General features: G+C 42.3%; 1 protein-coding gene across 1 annotated transcript in view; it reads right to left on the bottom strand.

The window, feature by feature from the left end:
• The window catches only part of LOC133158562 (adhesion G protein-coupled receptor A3), a 66,730-nt gene extending 56,046 nt beyond the window's left edge, over positions 1–10,684 (bottom strand). Inside the window, exons 1-2 of the mRNA XM_061285834.1 lie at positions 10,106–10,684; positions 3,467–3,538 (exon numbers count right to left, since the gene is read on the bottom strand). Coding sequence (XP_061141818.1) covers positions 3,467–3,538; positions 10,106–10,323 — 290 coding nt within the window. The 5' untranslated portion in view covers positions 10,324–10,684. The remainder of the gene's footprint in view (positions 1–3,466; positions 3,539–10,105) is intronic.
• Positions 10,685–14,571: the final 3,887 nt, after the last annotated feature.

The following is a 14,571-nucleotide window of genomic DNA, read 5'->3' as shown; positions in this document are numbered from 1 at the left end:
AATAACTCCACTTTCATATCAACTGACTAACTAGAATTGCAAAGGTCAATTCTCTCGGTTTACTGACCTGTATGCATATAAACACACACGCGCACGCACAACTAATGTGACCGATTCCTTTCTGGATCAATACGAGTACCACAATCACACGCATGCACGTTTCTTAATCTTGTGAATATTGATGTAGTTATGAGAATATTTACAAAAGGTCAAGTTCCACCCCAAGCAGGCAAATAAAAGTGAAGCCCGCTGCAGGCACTTGGGCGGGCGGGCACTCATCCAAATGGAAAGTGACGCTGTATGATATATGTATTTGATTGCCCACACACTTAATGAAATGAGACAATGGAATGCACTCGTTTGTATCCCACTAAGATCAGGGTGACTCAAAGGGGGAGGGGGTGGAGCCTGTGGATCATTTGTTTCTTCATAATAGAACGGGCTCTATTTCCGTGGACAGCGCATGTGCATTCGGGCGTAAAAACTGGCCCATCTTGATTTGAGAGGGAGTGCAAGACTCCTTTAGTGGTCATCTGAAGATGATTGGGGGGTTTTACATGTATTTTGAGAATCTCAAATAAAATGCCAGAATCGGGGCTGGAAATCAGTTTGATGGTCAAACAATGGATGTGGCTTGACTAATCTGAGCTGTAAGCACACATGTGAGGTGTGTTTTATTAGCTCTTCTACAGCCTCTGCATGGGTGCCAAAGTTAATGATCATCCACTTGAGGGTCAAGATTTGAGGGACTGTGATTTTTATTCTGCACTTTTTGCCAACACAGCTCAGAGACATTTACTCTGGTCGCTTCTCTTAATTAGAGAGTGCTCGGACCACCACGCTTGCCGTAAAAATAACCTTTTAAAAATACATTACGCTCACATATAGCTAGAGCTACCGGGTGGGTTATTAAAAGGCATCACTAAGCATTAGCTGAGTGCTTAGAAAAATCTTGCAATTTTTCGGATGGAAAGGTTATCAATTGATGGAAAAAAAACAACAACGTATATGCTGTATTCAAACAGTCACCCAACCTCATTCTCAGGTTTGATTGAAAACATGGATCAATTTGGCAAGTTCGAAACCTCCGATGTCACACTTGACAGACAGCTGGGCTAACCGCAACGCCCACCTGCAAAAAGTCAGGAGCAGGAAGGCAATGTAGATTCTCTGCACAGAGAGGGAAAACAAATGTGGGCCAATCATGGTGTGTTCCCTTGTAGGCCTGCGTATTGTTTTTCTGCGTGCATATTTGTTTTTTGTTTTTTTTCCATTCATCAAGGACAGAATCGGCTTAAGTTGCCTTTCTACATTACTGTAACAATTGCCCAAGAACGTGCTTTTCTATCCTGAAGAGCAAAAGAAAAACAGCAGACCCACAAATAATCAATAAGTAAATTTTTTTACTCAAACACAAATAGCTTAGTCATTGCCATTTTGTTATTCTGTTCCTAGACTTAACCTCTGACTCAGGACTCGATACGGATAACCTTAGAGACTCATAGCGGTCGGACAATCACAAGAGACACAATAATGTGGACGCTCCAGACCGGCCATACTCTCATCAATCACTTCCCAAGGAGAAGCTGAGGCGGAATACAATTCATTACTTCAGACGAAACAAGAGCGAAACTTTTGAAGATGCCTCATCTGGTGCTTCGCAATGAGTTTGCAGGGCGAACAATTGCAAATGCCAGACGCCAACTTTGGAGAAGTATTTTGATACGTAGGCCAGTAATTCAAAGAGGATCGGAATATCCATGGACAGAGTTCAGTTGAGTATTTGGTAGCATTCACATTAAACCTCAAGTCACAATTATTTTGGAGCCTAAAAAGCATAATCGTCAGTATTAATAAAGGCTCTCTGTGTATTAGATAATGGGCTGAGGACCCCCCAAGCACCCAGTGTCTAATATGCTGTTAGTGCCAGTGGGTCCCACGGTAGCAAAGCGTGAACAAAGCTTGTCACTGTTCACTGCTCAGTTAGTTTTGCCATTTCATCATGGGTTCCCACCACACAAAACTCATTGTTAGAGTGCCAGTGAGGAAGCACATTGTCTTTCATTTTTACTTCTACCGTCTTACTACTTCATAAACATTCCAAATGTAACACTTTTTTTCTTTTTGTCCCATTCATTTCTCGACATTAAACACAACACAAACCTTCTTTTTCTTCATCGTTCCCTTATTCCTTCTTTCATTCTATTATTAATGTTATTATAGAGACTTGACTTTTTCCAATGAATAGAACTTGAAAGAGCGGCGTTGACTTTCTATTGAATCAGTATCCCAATTTCCCATGGTTGTCACGCCAGGTCTGTTTGCTTTCCAGGAACAACCCAATCAACATGAGCCCACGGTAGCAGGTTGAATGGTGCAATCACACACACACACACACACACATGCACTATTAAAGGCGTCAATCCATTGGCAATTTCTTTTGATCCCGTCATGCAGCCAGCCAAGCACCCAACTCCAACGTGCCAGACCAAGACAGTTGGCAGTCACTTTTGCGTACCTGGCCAGGCATCAAGTGCATTGACAAATGTACCCAAATGCTCCAAACGGCAAAAGAAAAGAATGGTCTACTGCTCTCTATGGTTTGTCACTTGGTTCCACATTTTTTTCCCCTTCCTTATCCCTTAGGACCAGTTGGTCTCCGATCGGGCTGTCAGCCAGGCCTGAGCCAGCTTAATTTCTGAGATCAGATGAGTGAGTGGCAAGGCTGAAAGATGAATTTATCACGATCATCCAATAGGATATCGAGGGATAGCTTTTGAAAAATGAAAACATGGGCCACCTTGCCAATGAGCGACTGTTTAACTTCCCCACTTTTGGCAGCGAGTGCGAGAAGCTATCAGAGCGGGGTACGCGACTCTATCTTTGAAACAAATATGACTCAAGTGCATAACATTGTCACAGATGATCAAACCAAAGTAAGTAGCCACACCAAAGTACGTATATACTACATCTGTAATGGGACAGAATTAAGAGCAGACTACATCCATTGTCCTACTTCCTCGTCCTCTCCAAATGTCATCCAGCCAGATAGAGAGGGAGGGAGGGAGGCAGTTCTTGGAGGGCTCCTCAAAGGTGAAAGCAATCAATTGGCTGACTTGAGGGGTCAGGCATGAGTAGGAGCACAGTCATCATAGATCTCATCATCAGGCAAGTCTCCTGGGACATTACATAAAGGGTCGTCGTATTTGCGGACACTGTCCAAGCTCCCGCGTTCTGCACCACATTAGACCTGGATATGATCTATTTGAAGACATTTACTGTAGCGAGTGAGCTTAAGCGCTGGGGCTAAAGGGTGGAAATGACTGGCAATCCTCCTGCAAGTCGCACTCCTAATTTTTACGATGTCTTCCTTTCGGCTTTCTACACCTTCAGTACAACGACAGACAGCTATAGTGGCACTCGGGGGAGGACAAAACAATAAAGTCAGCTTGATTTAGGTACTTACAGTTTTTCCAAAGCTGCCAAGCCATAGAAGGAGCCGTTCCTCAGCACAGCGATCTTGTTGTTACTCAGATTTCTGGTCAAGGGCAAACTATGATTAGAAATGAGGTCAGCATAAACAGTGACATGACATGTATGAGCAGATCACAAAAATGAGCGTATTCAAAATACTATGGATCTCTATTGGGAGTATGATCATTTAGGAGTGTGTGTGTTCTTTTTAAAGTGATACAATAGAACAGAGTAAAACATTTCATACTTTGCTGTTCCGGCAGAAGAAAAATAGTCCCTATATGACTCAACTGAATGTTTTTAATTTTACAGGGTTGGTTTCATGTTTCTTATTCAGCCACATTCACACTAACACAATTTGATTCGACGCTGTACAGTGCAGTCTGCAGATGAGTTATAGGATACTTATTCCACAGCCTAGATTAATGTCACTTTAAACATCTATTGAATGGTGTTTCCGGATTTCCTATCTGCTAAATATTGATGAAGCCATCAAGCTCTTAAATCATCACGGCAGTGCTGCTTTACTTCTGGGACAGTTCACCCCCCACTACTATGTATTCTCCCACTTGCAGTTAACTCCACTGTGTTCATTAAGTGGAGCACTTAAGCAACAACCCCAAAGTGCTGTGCATCAAACATAATCCAAATGATCAGAAATAATAAACAAATTATTTTTAACAAAGCCCAATTCCAATGAGGTTGAGTGATGACACTTAAGTTGTCCAGTATAGCTGGACTGTAGACACAAAGTCCTCACTCTTCTTAAGCACCCACCGCCATTCCAGCTTGTGTCAGCAAAATCATATCGCCGTGCAACATAGCATTTCCATGTGGGCCTGCCTCAAAGTCTCCCTTTTCATTAGACTGTAATAAAAAAAAATGATTGGGTCAAATGGAAACTCTATTTTTCAAAGAGAACACAGATGTGATTTAAATTGCATTTGTATTCAAGATGAGATGTGAGATAGATGATCCGACATTTCCTTAGGAGGCTGCGATCGCTGGTGTGCACCAAGATGTTTAGTCGACTCATTTACTTTGCTGTTGTCTGCTAGTCTTGCGTGTTATTTTTGATTGCATTTGAATTTCAAATTGATTACAACTTTACATGTTAGAACTTTCACTGGAGCATAGCGAGGGCTACTGGATGTCATCATTTGTGCAGATGTAATCAAGTAGTTATTATGGCGGATAGGAGCGATAAAAATCACTTCTAATTGATGAATATTTAAGGACGATGCTATCTTGGTTAAGCATTGTTGTGATGTAACCATTACAACAGAAATGTTGATTGTTTATTCAACTTTTATTTTTTGTTGTTATCTTTTTTTTTTTTTTTTTATCTTATTTTGAAATGAGCAATGCGTCATTTCTCAATACATTTGGAAACAGCACACTGGATGAAGTGGAAGGGAGCCCAAAATCAGAAAGCAACAGTTTTCATTTTTGTTGATCCAGACATCAATATCCCACTCGGGCCTTGTCAACTCTGTTTTATTTTCCACACAAAGCTCTCTGACTTCAGATGTTTTAAACCAATAAATAGCAGCATGAAGCAAAATAGATATGGTAGGAAGGTGCTGACGGGGTCAGGCTCCCCAAATACATTTTGTGAAATTGAAAGCTGAAAACACCGCAATCCTTTTGAGAGTCACAAATGTATGTTGCGAATGTGAAATCATCAGATAGATTCTTCTGTCCCTAAGATCTATTCTTCCCATTCCCCGGACACCTACACCTCCCTCTTTGGACATCCTTCACACGGACAGGACAGGACAGGACAGGCATCCTCTGTTTGAACAAACTCAAGCGTGCTGTGGATGTGCGTGCGTGCCGGCCACACTACTCAGGCACGTAGCGCACACACAGGCATCTGCCTAATGTCCAGGAAATGAATGGAATAACATGATTGATCATTACGTAAACAAAGCCACTTCTGGGTATCCGTCCAACTCATTATTTACATTGGCAATTATGTTCTGTGCGGATAAACTGCAAAGAAAAAGAGAGCGGGTCCTGTGGATTGCAGTTCATGGAGTATTCCGGCAGGAGCTGAATTGAGCAAAAAGAAAAAATGTGGACTCAATGTTGCATGTGTTTTACTATTGAACTTTGGGTTACCCTCCATTCATCTATCCACGCATGCATTCCAAACACTAGAACAACGCAGATTTTGAAACTACAAGAACTACCAGCTGTCATTTGGACAACTTGCACTCTGTTGTGCTCCGACAATGACCTCATCACCTCAAATGATTACTACTTGCGTCAAATAAAGGTATTTAGCTGCGTGATCATGGAAGAAAAAAAAAAAGTCACGTTCATGTTAATGTCCGTCAAGCCGTCCAAGTTCAATCGATGTCGGTTCTCCGTTTAACAGGAGCTCAGACTTCCAATTTGTCCTGGCTACAGCTGGGAGACACACTGTGTGGTCTGACTGAAATGTAGTTAATCTAGAAAAGAGGCTGGCGGCCATGCAGCGGAGACAGACACCCAGCTGTATTATTACACAAGAGCACAAACCAAAATAGCAACCGACACCATCCAACACGGCCAATGGTGAGGAGCGAGAGGAGAGATCACCATGTTAACTACTACAAACATTTGGATCCGCCAGCAGCTCCAGACACTTTCCCCCAACCGGCCAAATGGTGTGTTATTCTAAAAGATAGAGTTAAAAGGCACGGCCAATAAAAAGAGCATATTTGATATCAAGCAGCACTGAAGTTGGATGGGAAAGTGACATTGCTTCAAGGGTTACCTCGGAGAAGTACTTCATCTCCCAGCCTCGACTTGATAAGTGAGGCCCATCTGCCAGGGATGCAACCCATCGAAACGGAAATTCCCAAGTTGTTTATTCAAGTGCTAGAGAATGAGGCGACGGGGAATTTCGTCCAATAAGGTGACTCTTTTGACTGATTAAGCTCATTCTGAAAAGCATTTGAATTGTTTCTCAACAAGCGGACTTGTGTTTAGTGCACATCATGCAAAGTGACATAAAAAGTCAATATAATAGTTTCGATTCAACTGCATCCCCAAATTTTTCAAATGGTGTCTACTTTTGTTTTGCATAGCAAATCATTTGTTTTTAAATCAAAGAGCAAATGAAAAATGATACGCCCCTAACATGAGATGGCAGAAGATACAATAGATCTGTAATTGGTCCTGTCTTTCTGCAAGTATCAGCTTTGCGGCCCAAAAATCACATTGGTTCAACATCTCATTATTATTTCACTACTTTTTGTGACCTTTTCATTATGAATGATGACGCTTCGTGATGGAGTCTCTGCATATTCCCCCCAAAAAATGTCAGTTATGTTCATCCAAAATTCTATTCTTTCTGTGTGTCAATCATTAGGATCATTTCAATGTATATTGTACAAACGAGATGCTTTACAATGGAGCAAAAGAAAGATGCAAAGGAAGAAGAGTAGGAGCCACGTGAATGTAAATTATTCACAGCCACTAAACATGGAGCTTTAAAGCACTTTACACACCATAGTGCTCAGCCAAGTCTACTTATTAGTGTATCAAGGGACAAAATCGTATGCCGCATCGTTTTCTCTACATATCCTCCTTGGTGGATAGATAGGTCATTGTCTGTTTATTGGCCGACTCTGTTTTATTTTGTTTTGTTTTTTGCAAAGTCAGCAGAAGTTTGATCTTTGCTGGTGGCATATTTACTCGTGTGCGTGCGCGTGTCGTGTTTTTTTTTTTCCCTTTCACGCAACACTGCTTCTCTGTCGGATCAGCGATGTGATGATCCGATTAGCCTGGCTTTGCACCATCCTCCATTTTATTCATTCATTACTTGACTGACTTGACACTTGATCAAGCCGATCCGTGCATTTTCTTTTAAATGAACTGTGGCGTGGCCTTGCACGAGTTTGATCACGGGTGTTTTACTTGCTTGTTGCGAGTGTCACTGCAGCCAGAAATGAAGTGTGACATTACTCGTATGAGGAAGGGAAAAAGTGCCACTTTCTTCATTTCCTAAGCAACAATGGACGACACGGCAACGGCAGCTGCTTTATTCTTGTCACGCCTCATGTCCTGCCAACTACGGGAGCATCAAGAAGCTCACAGCTGCTCGTGAATTCCGCAGCATGTGAACGACTGCGGCGAGCAGCGCTACTAGCGAATTGGGCTTGGCATTTTCCCAGGTAGTTTGGTTCACTGGTTAGAGGTCCGTTCCATCAACGTGCAAGGGCCTCGGCTTGTGATTCAAGGTATGGCTGTTTCATTTGGAAATAGGAATCAAAATCCTCCATTTTCCATAACATGTACCCTTTCTAAAGCAGAAGCTGATTCTCTGCACTTGTTTCTAAGGTTGTCAGCTAAGCGTTATGTTCTTCAAGAAAATCCAGCCCCCGCACTGACGACCAGAACCCACACGGCAGACGACTTAATGCTAAACCCAAAGATCAGTATGAAAAGGTTTCTTCTTGCTCTCAAACAGTACTGAAGTAGGCTTTGGAAGAGCTTAGTGTGGTTACGTCAAAGAAGATACGCAAATCCAGATGAAAATCACTTTCGCTCGCTCTGAAAGTGCAGTGGATCAGTTCGCCGACTTTTTACCGCACTACCGTCACACTGGGGATACGAACGGGTTTAAACAATGAATGCTAATGAACATAAAATCGAGTCAGTCAAAGACAATAAATTGAATAAACAAAGTTGTTGGAAACAAAATGATGAATTCTTGACACGACTTATTCAAATTGATGCAATGCCATTCGTCATTACCATAATATCAGCAAATGATGCGCGACTTCCAGAAAATACCGTCAAATTTGAGACTCTGCCTTTCCTAGCCAATAAGAGATGACATGGTGAAAGGAAGGGTTTAACAACAGGTTTCCCCAGGTGGTTCTCTAGCTTTACTTCAGAGAACAGCCAAAAATAAAAGCACTCTCCTCAAAGCTGCATGAGGAAACGGAGCAAAAACATTTGCAAGCATCTTTCCTTTACAAAATGTACGTATAGAGATGCAATGAGACAAGACTAGCGATTCCTTCTGAGCTTTTTTTTACCAGCCAAATTCAAACTTGAGCCAATTCTTGGTCTTAGCTATTTGGTGGCTTTCTTTACCATCTGTGCATTACACTCACTAACCACATGTTTTTTGTTTTTTTTTTAGAAGGTCTGCAATTATTTTCAGTAAGCTATGGGACGGGTGACTCATGCTGGACACCAAAGTGAGGAATTCCAAAAAGTTAGGAAAATTGAATTGGTGAAAATTGGTACAACCACAAGTAAACTCTATTTTGCCTCAAGTACTTCAACAATTTCCATGAAATGAGATGATTTCTGCATCCCTTGCTACCTACCACACACTCCACACACAGTTGCTGAGTGCATTTCCAAAGCCCTGCAATACTGCAAGGCTCTCTCACTCCTCACCAATATGAAAAGAAGAAAAAGCAAGTATAAACATGTCCAAAGAGGCAATGGTGTCCACGCTTGGATGCCATGTGTTTCAGTGGTCGCTGAGGACAAGCACCTCATTGTCCACGTTGCTTATAAGAGCAGGAGAAAATGACAAGAGATCATTTGGGAGATTTGTAGTGCTGTCTACAGTTGACATTGGTATGTGCACACTTCCCTGGATATATGTATTTATTTGCACAGCACATCTAAACAAAAGAGTGAGCGGGGAGGCCACTTCAGCCTGACAAAGGTCACATTTCCTAGCGCAGGAAAACTGCTTCCTGGCCAGCCAGAGCAGCCTACCAAGGAATAAGGCGGAATGGTCACGCTACTCCATTACTGGCTTCCTCCAATCCGAATTTTTTTTCCTCTGGCACATTACATTTTCACAACACTAAAAATTCAGTAGATTAATGTTCCCATTTCCTATACCTTTCCAAATTTAGGAAATCAAATTCCATATTTTCCCATACTTGTGTGCTGTTAAAACATCTCTTGCTATGACAAAAAGCTCTCTCTGCTAAAAGGTACTTCCGAATCACGACATGTATATATTCCAGCATAATTTGCTTCCTTTATTTCTACTTTAAAATTTCAATTCCCTCAGCACCTAGAAGCTGCAAAAAGCACCACATTGACAAATGCTAACTACAGAACACAGCCCTTAACCATTGGCCACTTAGAGCAACTAAAGTCCCCTTGGCTGCACAAAAGACAACTCCAAACTCAATGACGGTAAGCAAAGTGCAAGCATTAATCAGCTGAGCTCGCCGTGCAAAATGTTTGGCAGTCATTTATCAATCGCCTTTACATTTCTTATTCACTCAAGGCAGAAATACAACGGCTTATTAGTGGAGCAGTCTGTCAGTGCACCTGCAGAGAAGCAAGGAACATTATCAAGCCCCCTGAGTGTATGAAGTGCTATTTCATCAACAGGAGAGCACACGGGAGGGGTTCTCACACTTGCAATCAAATGCGCATTTTAAGAACTTGCACTTAATAGGGGATACTTTAGTCAAAGGTCACCCGAGTTTTCTGTTTTGGGGGTGTCTGACAATTTCATGGTCGGGGTTTCTGTCAACCTTAATATGTAGAGAAAAGAACAATTGCCGCATGTATTTGAAAAATTGGAAATCAATTAAATGAATACAATGATATCCATCATTTCTTGCATGTATCATTTGACCTCCTTACTTACAGTGAGAAGGTCATGTTGGGCAAAAAGCTCGGGTGCAGCGTCTCCATCAGGTCCACATCATCACACAGCACTTTGACTCGGACGTACTGCCTGCTCAGGTCTTTGGACCTTTCGGCCGAACATTGACAGCTGTCCACGATCAGGTCCGGGCAGTTTCTGTTGGCCACGCTGGAGCCCCACAGCCCGAGCATGGCGCACAGTAAAGTCACAATCGTCATGATGGAATATGCTCCTTCTCGCGCTCATCTGTCAAGTGGTGTCCTCCCAGCTTGGAGTCCATGGGCAAAGCCGCGGTGCAGCTCTCACTCCACAAACAGCGCTTTCCAAGCGTCGATCGGAAGCTTGGCCAATGTTTGTCTTGACTCGTTTCGTTCCATTCTTGCCATCAACAACTTCTCAAGTTCCCTTGTGGTGCGCCATGCGTATTGTGGACAGCGCGCTCCAAAAGTATAGACAAACTTTGGCGCACGCACGCACGCACGCACGCACGCACGCCAACCCGCACAGTTTAATGACACATCGAAAGTCTCTGTAATTATCATTGAAAATGTTTTGTCAGAGCTGCTGGCAACCGCTGCCGCCGGCCAGCAGCTTTGGACCAAGTCGTTGCCTTCAAAGTCCCTCCCAGCTAGTTTAGTGGGCTTGAACGTGCACGCTTCTGAACTTGACGGAATCCAGAAGTCACATGACTCTGCTGTCAGAACATACATTTTGGGACTTCAAATGAAGGTCAAATATTCACGATCTATGTTTTTGCTGATTTGGTTTTGATTTGATATTATTTGGATGTTTTTCTTGCTCTTTTGTCCCGTTATGTTATTAGGTCCACCTCCGGGTTTTTTTTTTTTTTTTTTCCATCTCCTGGGGCTTAAGTAGGGCTTGACTGATACATAGGATTCTGTGAAAATAATTGACGCATCTATTTAAATAGATGCGTCAATTATTTTCACATGTTATTGGATATTCTAAATTTAGAATATCCAATAAAAGATTACCGGGCCTTAACTGACCTTAACTTGTGTTTACCCATCAGCTCCCTCGCTCAGAGAGGTAACCAGGTGTTTGCTGTTGTCTCATCAGTTGTTCCCTAAATTATTAAAACATTTTTTTGTTTTTTTTTGACTGCACCTGTTTCACTTCCCTGCTTGATGCATTTTGGGTCCGCAACCATGACAATAATGTTCCATGAGCCATTTATGCGGAAATCGATTCCAAAAGTTCCATCTGATTTCTACTCAACTCCACATAGCATCCGAGTTTCACTTTTGCAATTGAACTACTGAGATAAAGTTTTATTGAGATGCATCCGGAGAAGGATGGAAAATTCATCCTTGAGATAGAATCTGATCGTGATGTTCCTCCATGCAGCTTAGTATGTGTGAGAATTCCTCCCTCATTATCTTCTATGGCTATGATTGAAGAACAAAAGATCATTTGAGTCCAGTCCCATTGACCTGGCAAAAGCAGTGCGTGTTCTCAATTTGTCTGTTTGAGCGGCAGAAAAACACTCGATTCCGCCGACGTGAGTAAGCTACACAGGGACCAACCCATCCTGTCTGCTGTGTTTATTATCCACACATGGAGGCCTGGTTCCCTCCCCATTGTACTCACTTGCCGCCTCCCAGGGCTGCCACTCACGCATGTTTTCACAGATGTACTTGTGCGCATTGCTGTATGTGCACAAGAGGCTCCTCCGTGGGGAAAGTCACCTGGCGAGTGTGGGATCACAGATTTTGTGAGGAGATACTGTACATACTACATTCAATTGAATACACTGCAAAGACAAGCTATGTCATTTTTGTAGAATGTCAACGGCGTCACCCCAAATGAATTGGAGGTCCAAATAAATGAATAAAAATGATCATATGACTCATGATTTCAACAACACAATACTGCAATATTGGTGCAGTCGTAATTTGAGGTAAGAGCTCATCTGGGCGCAGTAACGGAAAAAGACTTTCTCTGCAGAACATGTTTTCACTCATGCTCATTAACGTTCACGCCTGTTCATTATTACTCGCTGACAGCGATGAATAGACTTTGTCCGGCGGCAATCGCAGTTCTCGCTAAATATTTACCTGTTCCGCTTGATGAGGGAGGCCACAATCAGGATGGCAGTGTTCTCATGTTTCTTTTTTTTGCTTCTTTTAACTCTGTGGCCGGCCTTTGGGAGAAAAGCTGTCTTCATTTTAAGTGAGAATGCCCTGTCTTGTCTTTAGCTTTCAGCACATCACACAAATATGAATAATAGTGTGAAAATGTCAAATGACATGACAATGCTCTTCTGACAGGACAATCACGGAAAGGAAGGCAAAAGGTGTCCAAACATGTCATCTGTATGTAAATACGACATCATGTTTCAATTGGTTTGGCTATTCGACAATACAATAGAATAGTTAAACAATTCAATGGGCAAAGCAACAAACTAACACACACAAGAGTTACCCCTATTACCCCACATTGCAGCAACAACAACAGATGGATTCTACAGCTACATTTGAAACATGCATGAGGTAAAGACTGACTACCGAATTATCTCGCCCCACACACACAATTAAAAAAGACATTGACGTGTTCATGCTCCTGCTCTCGCCAAATGGGGTGAACTCTTTTCCAAGCTCGACGCGTAACGATCTTTCCATGGCTGCGGACAAGCGAGTCCAGTACTGTGTATTTATTTGTAATCACTCTTGTAACTCTCAACCCCCATCCCAAGATGCGTATCATTATTATTGTAGTGTTGTGTGCTACTGTCTGAACACTCCAGCAATATATTGTACACGTTTGAAGGCTGCAATATTGTTTCTTTATGATGTGCGGGTTATTTGTTCCCCTCCATGGAATATTGTTGACAAACAGCAGTGCTGTGTTGTTAGTGGTGTAGAAGGGTCATTTTACAAATTCCCACTCGGAATCTAGCCTAATCTAGTCCGAAGGGATCAAATGAACATATGAAATATCAGGGGACTGTTTTATGCCAGACTGGAAGGGCATGGACAAAATCAAAGGATTTATTTTACCAAGTCATTTGATCCTATTTTACGTCTGACTTTACTATGAAAATAAAATGATGGCAATATAATAGCCTTTTTCTAAATACAATGCATTTTTTTGTTCTTGAAACATTCAACCCTTTTTTTTTTCCCCGTGTTTTTATTTGACTTCCTCAATTTTATTTTGGCAAGGGCTTTGTCTGAAAACAAACAGGACACTTTGTACCATTTGTAATGTTTGAATATTAGCTTTGTTAGGGAAACTACGGGATGTGAAAAAGTATTTTTTATTCACTGCTTTCCTACTGTGCAAACAATGGGCAGGATCAAGAAAGAAGAAGAGGAGGAGAAATGTTTCAAATGAGTAGGTATGTTTTGTTGTCTTTCTCCTTTCTATTTGAGATGAGCTCATTTGAACACAGATGCATTGTTGAAAAGGGATGGCTCGCTCGCACGCGAATGCTGGCTGACCTTAATGCTCGTCAAGTTGAATAGGAACAACTAACGGGCAGGAGTCACTTTCCTGGTCTACCACGCAGCCATTTTGGGGAGAATAATTGCCGCTTGTTCTCAGCCAAGGTCGTCTCAGAGTCAGAGCCGATGCGCTCCCTCCCGTGAGAGATATTTCATGGCTGTCGGTGCGGTTCTCTCAACCCACTTTGCTATTAAAAAGGCCAGCTTTGCTTGAGTCTGGAGATCTCAAGAAGATTGCTGGCACACATCCCTTTGCGTCCATCCTTCTCCCAAACAGTCCAGTTGAGAAGTTCTTTTTTTAAACTCCCCCTTTATTCCTATCCACTCATCTGCATCGTGGCCTTCACGGAGAAAGAAACGTCTCTTTTCTGGTGGCCGCATCAAAGAAGTCAACTTGGAGGAAATGAGGAAAGCACATGTCGCTCACCACACAAACGTCCACTTTTCACCACTCCCATTCCCAGCACGAGAAGCAAGGACCTCGGAGTTTTTCAATCAAAACATTGACTTGGGCATTTTGTGGTCACAAACGAGGTGGTGATCTTTGAACCTGCCTTTATCTAACTCTACCATCCAATCAGATGCGTTCAAGGTCTTTAACTAGCGCGCTCTCTAATTGGCCCAAACCGCACGTGGGTGCAGCCTCACCCCGTAACGTTCAAAGACAGCGGGCGCTCGGTGAACTGTTGCGGTGGGCTCGTTAAAACATTAGACTTTAAAGATAGAGGAACGTACGGAAGGTCATTCTTGGTGCATCAAGCCTGAGCATGAAATCAAAGTGCAAATTTGGAATTTCCCATGTGTACGACATGAAATTTGGTGTGACCTTTTAATTCTTGATTGTGGCTCCACAGAAATGTTTGGACTGGATTGTTTTTGTCAGTGATTTGCGGCAAGACCCACTAACACACTATCAGAGGCACTGACCTACATTTACAACTTCAATGTGTTATTGATGCACATGTTCTTTTTTACTTTGCAATTTTATTCCATTCTCTG

This window comes from Syngnathus typhle, linkage group LG8, assembly GCF_033458585.1.
Source record: "Syngnathus typhle isolate RoL2023-S1 ecotype Sweden linkage group LG8, RoL_Styp_1.0, whole genome shotgun sequence".
NCBI lineage: Eukaryota > Metazoa > Chordata > Actinopteri > Syngnathiformes > Syngnathidae > Syngnathus > Syngnathus typhle.
Note: the sequence above shows the minus strand (reverse complement) of the source record. Positions and strands in the feature narration are given on the sequence as shown.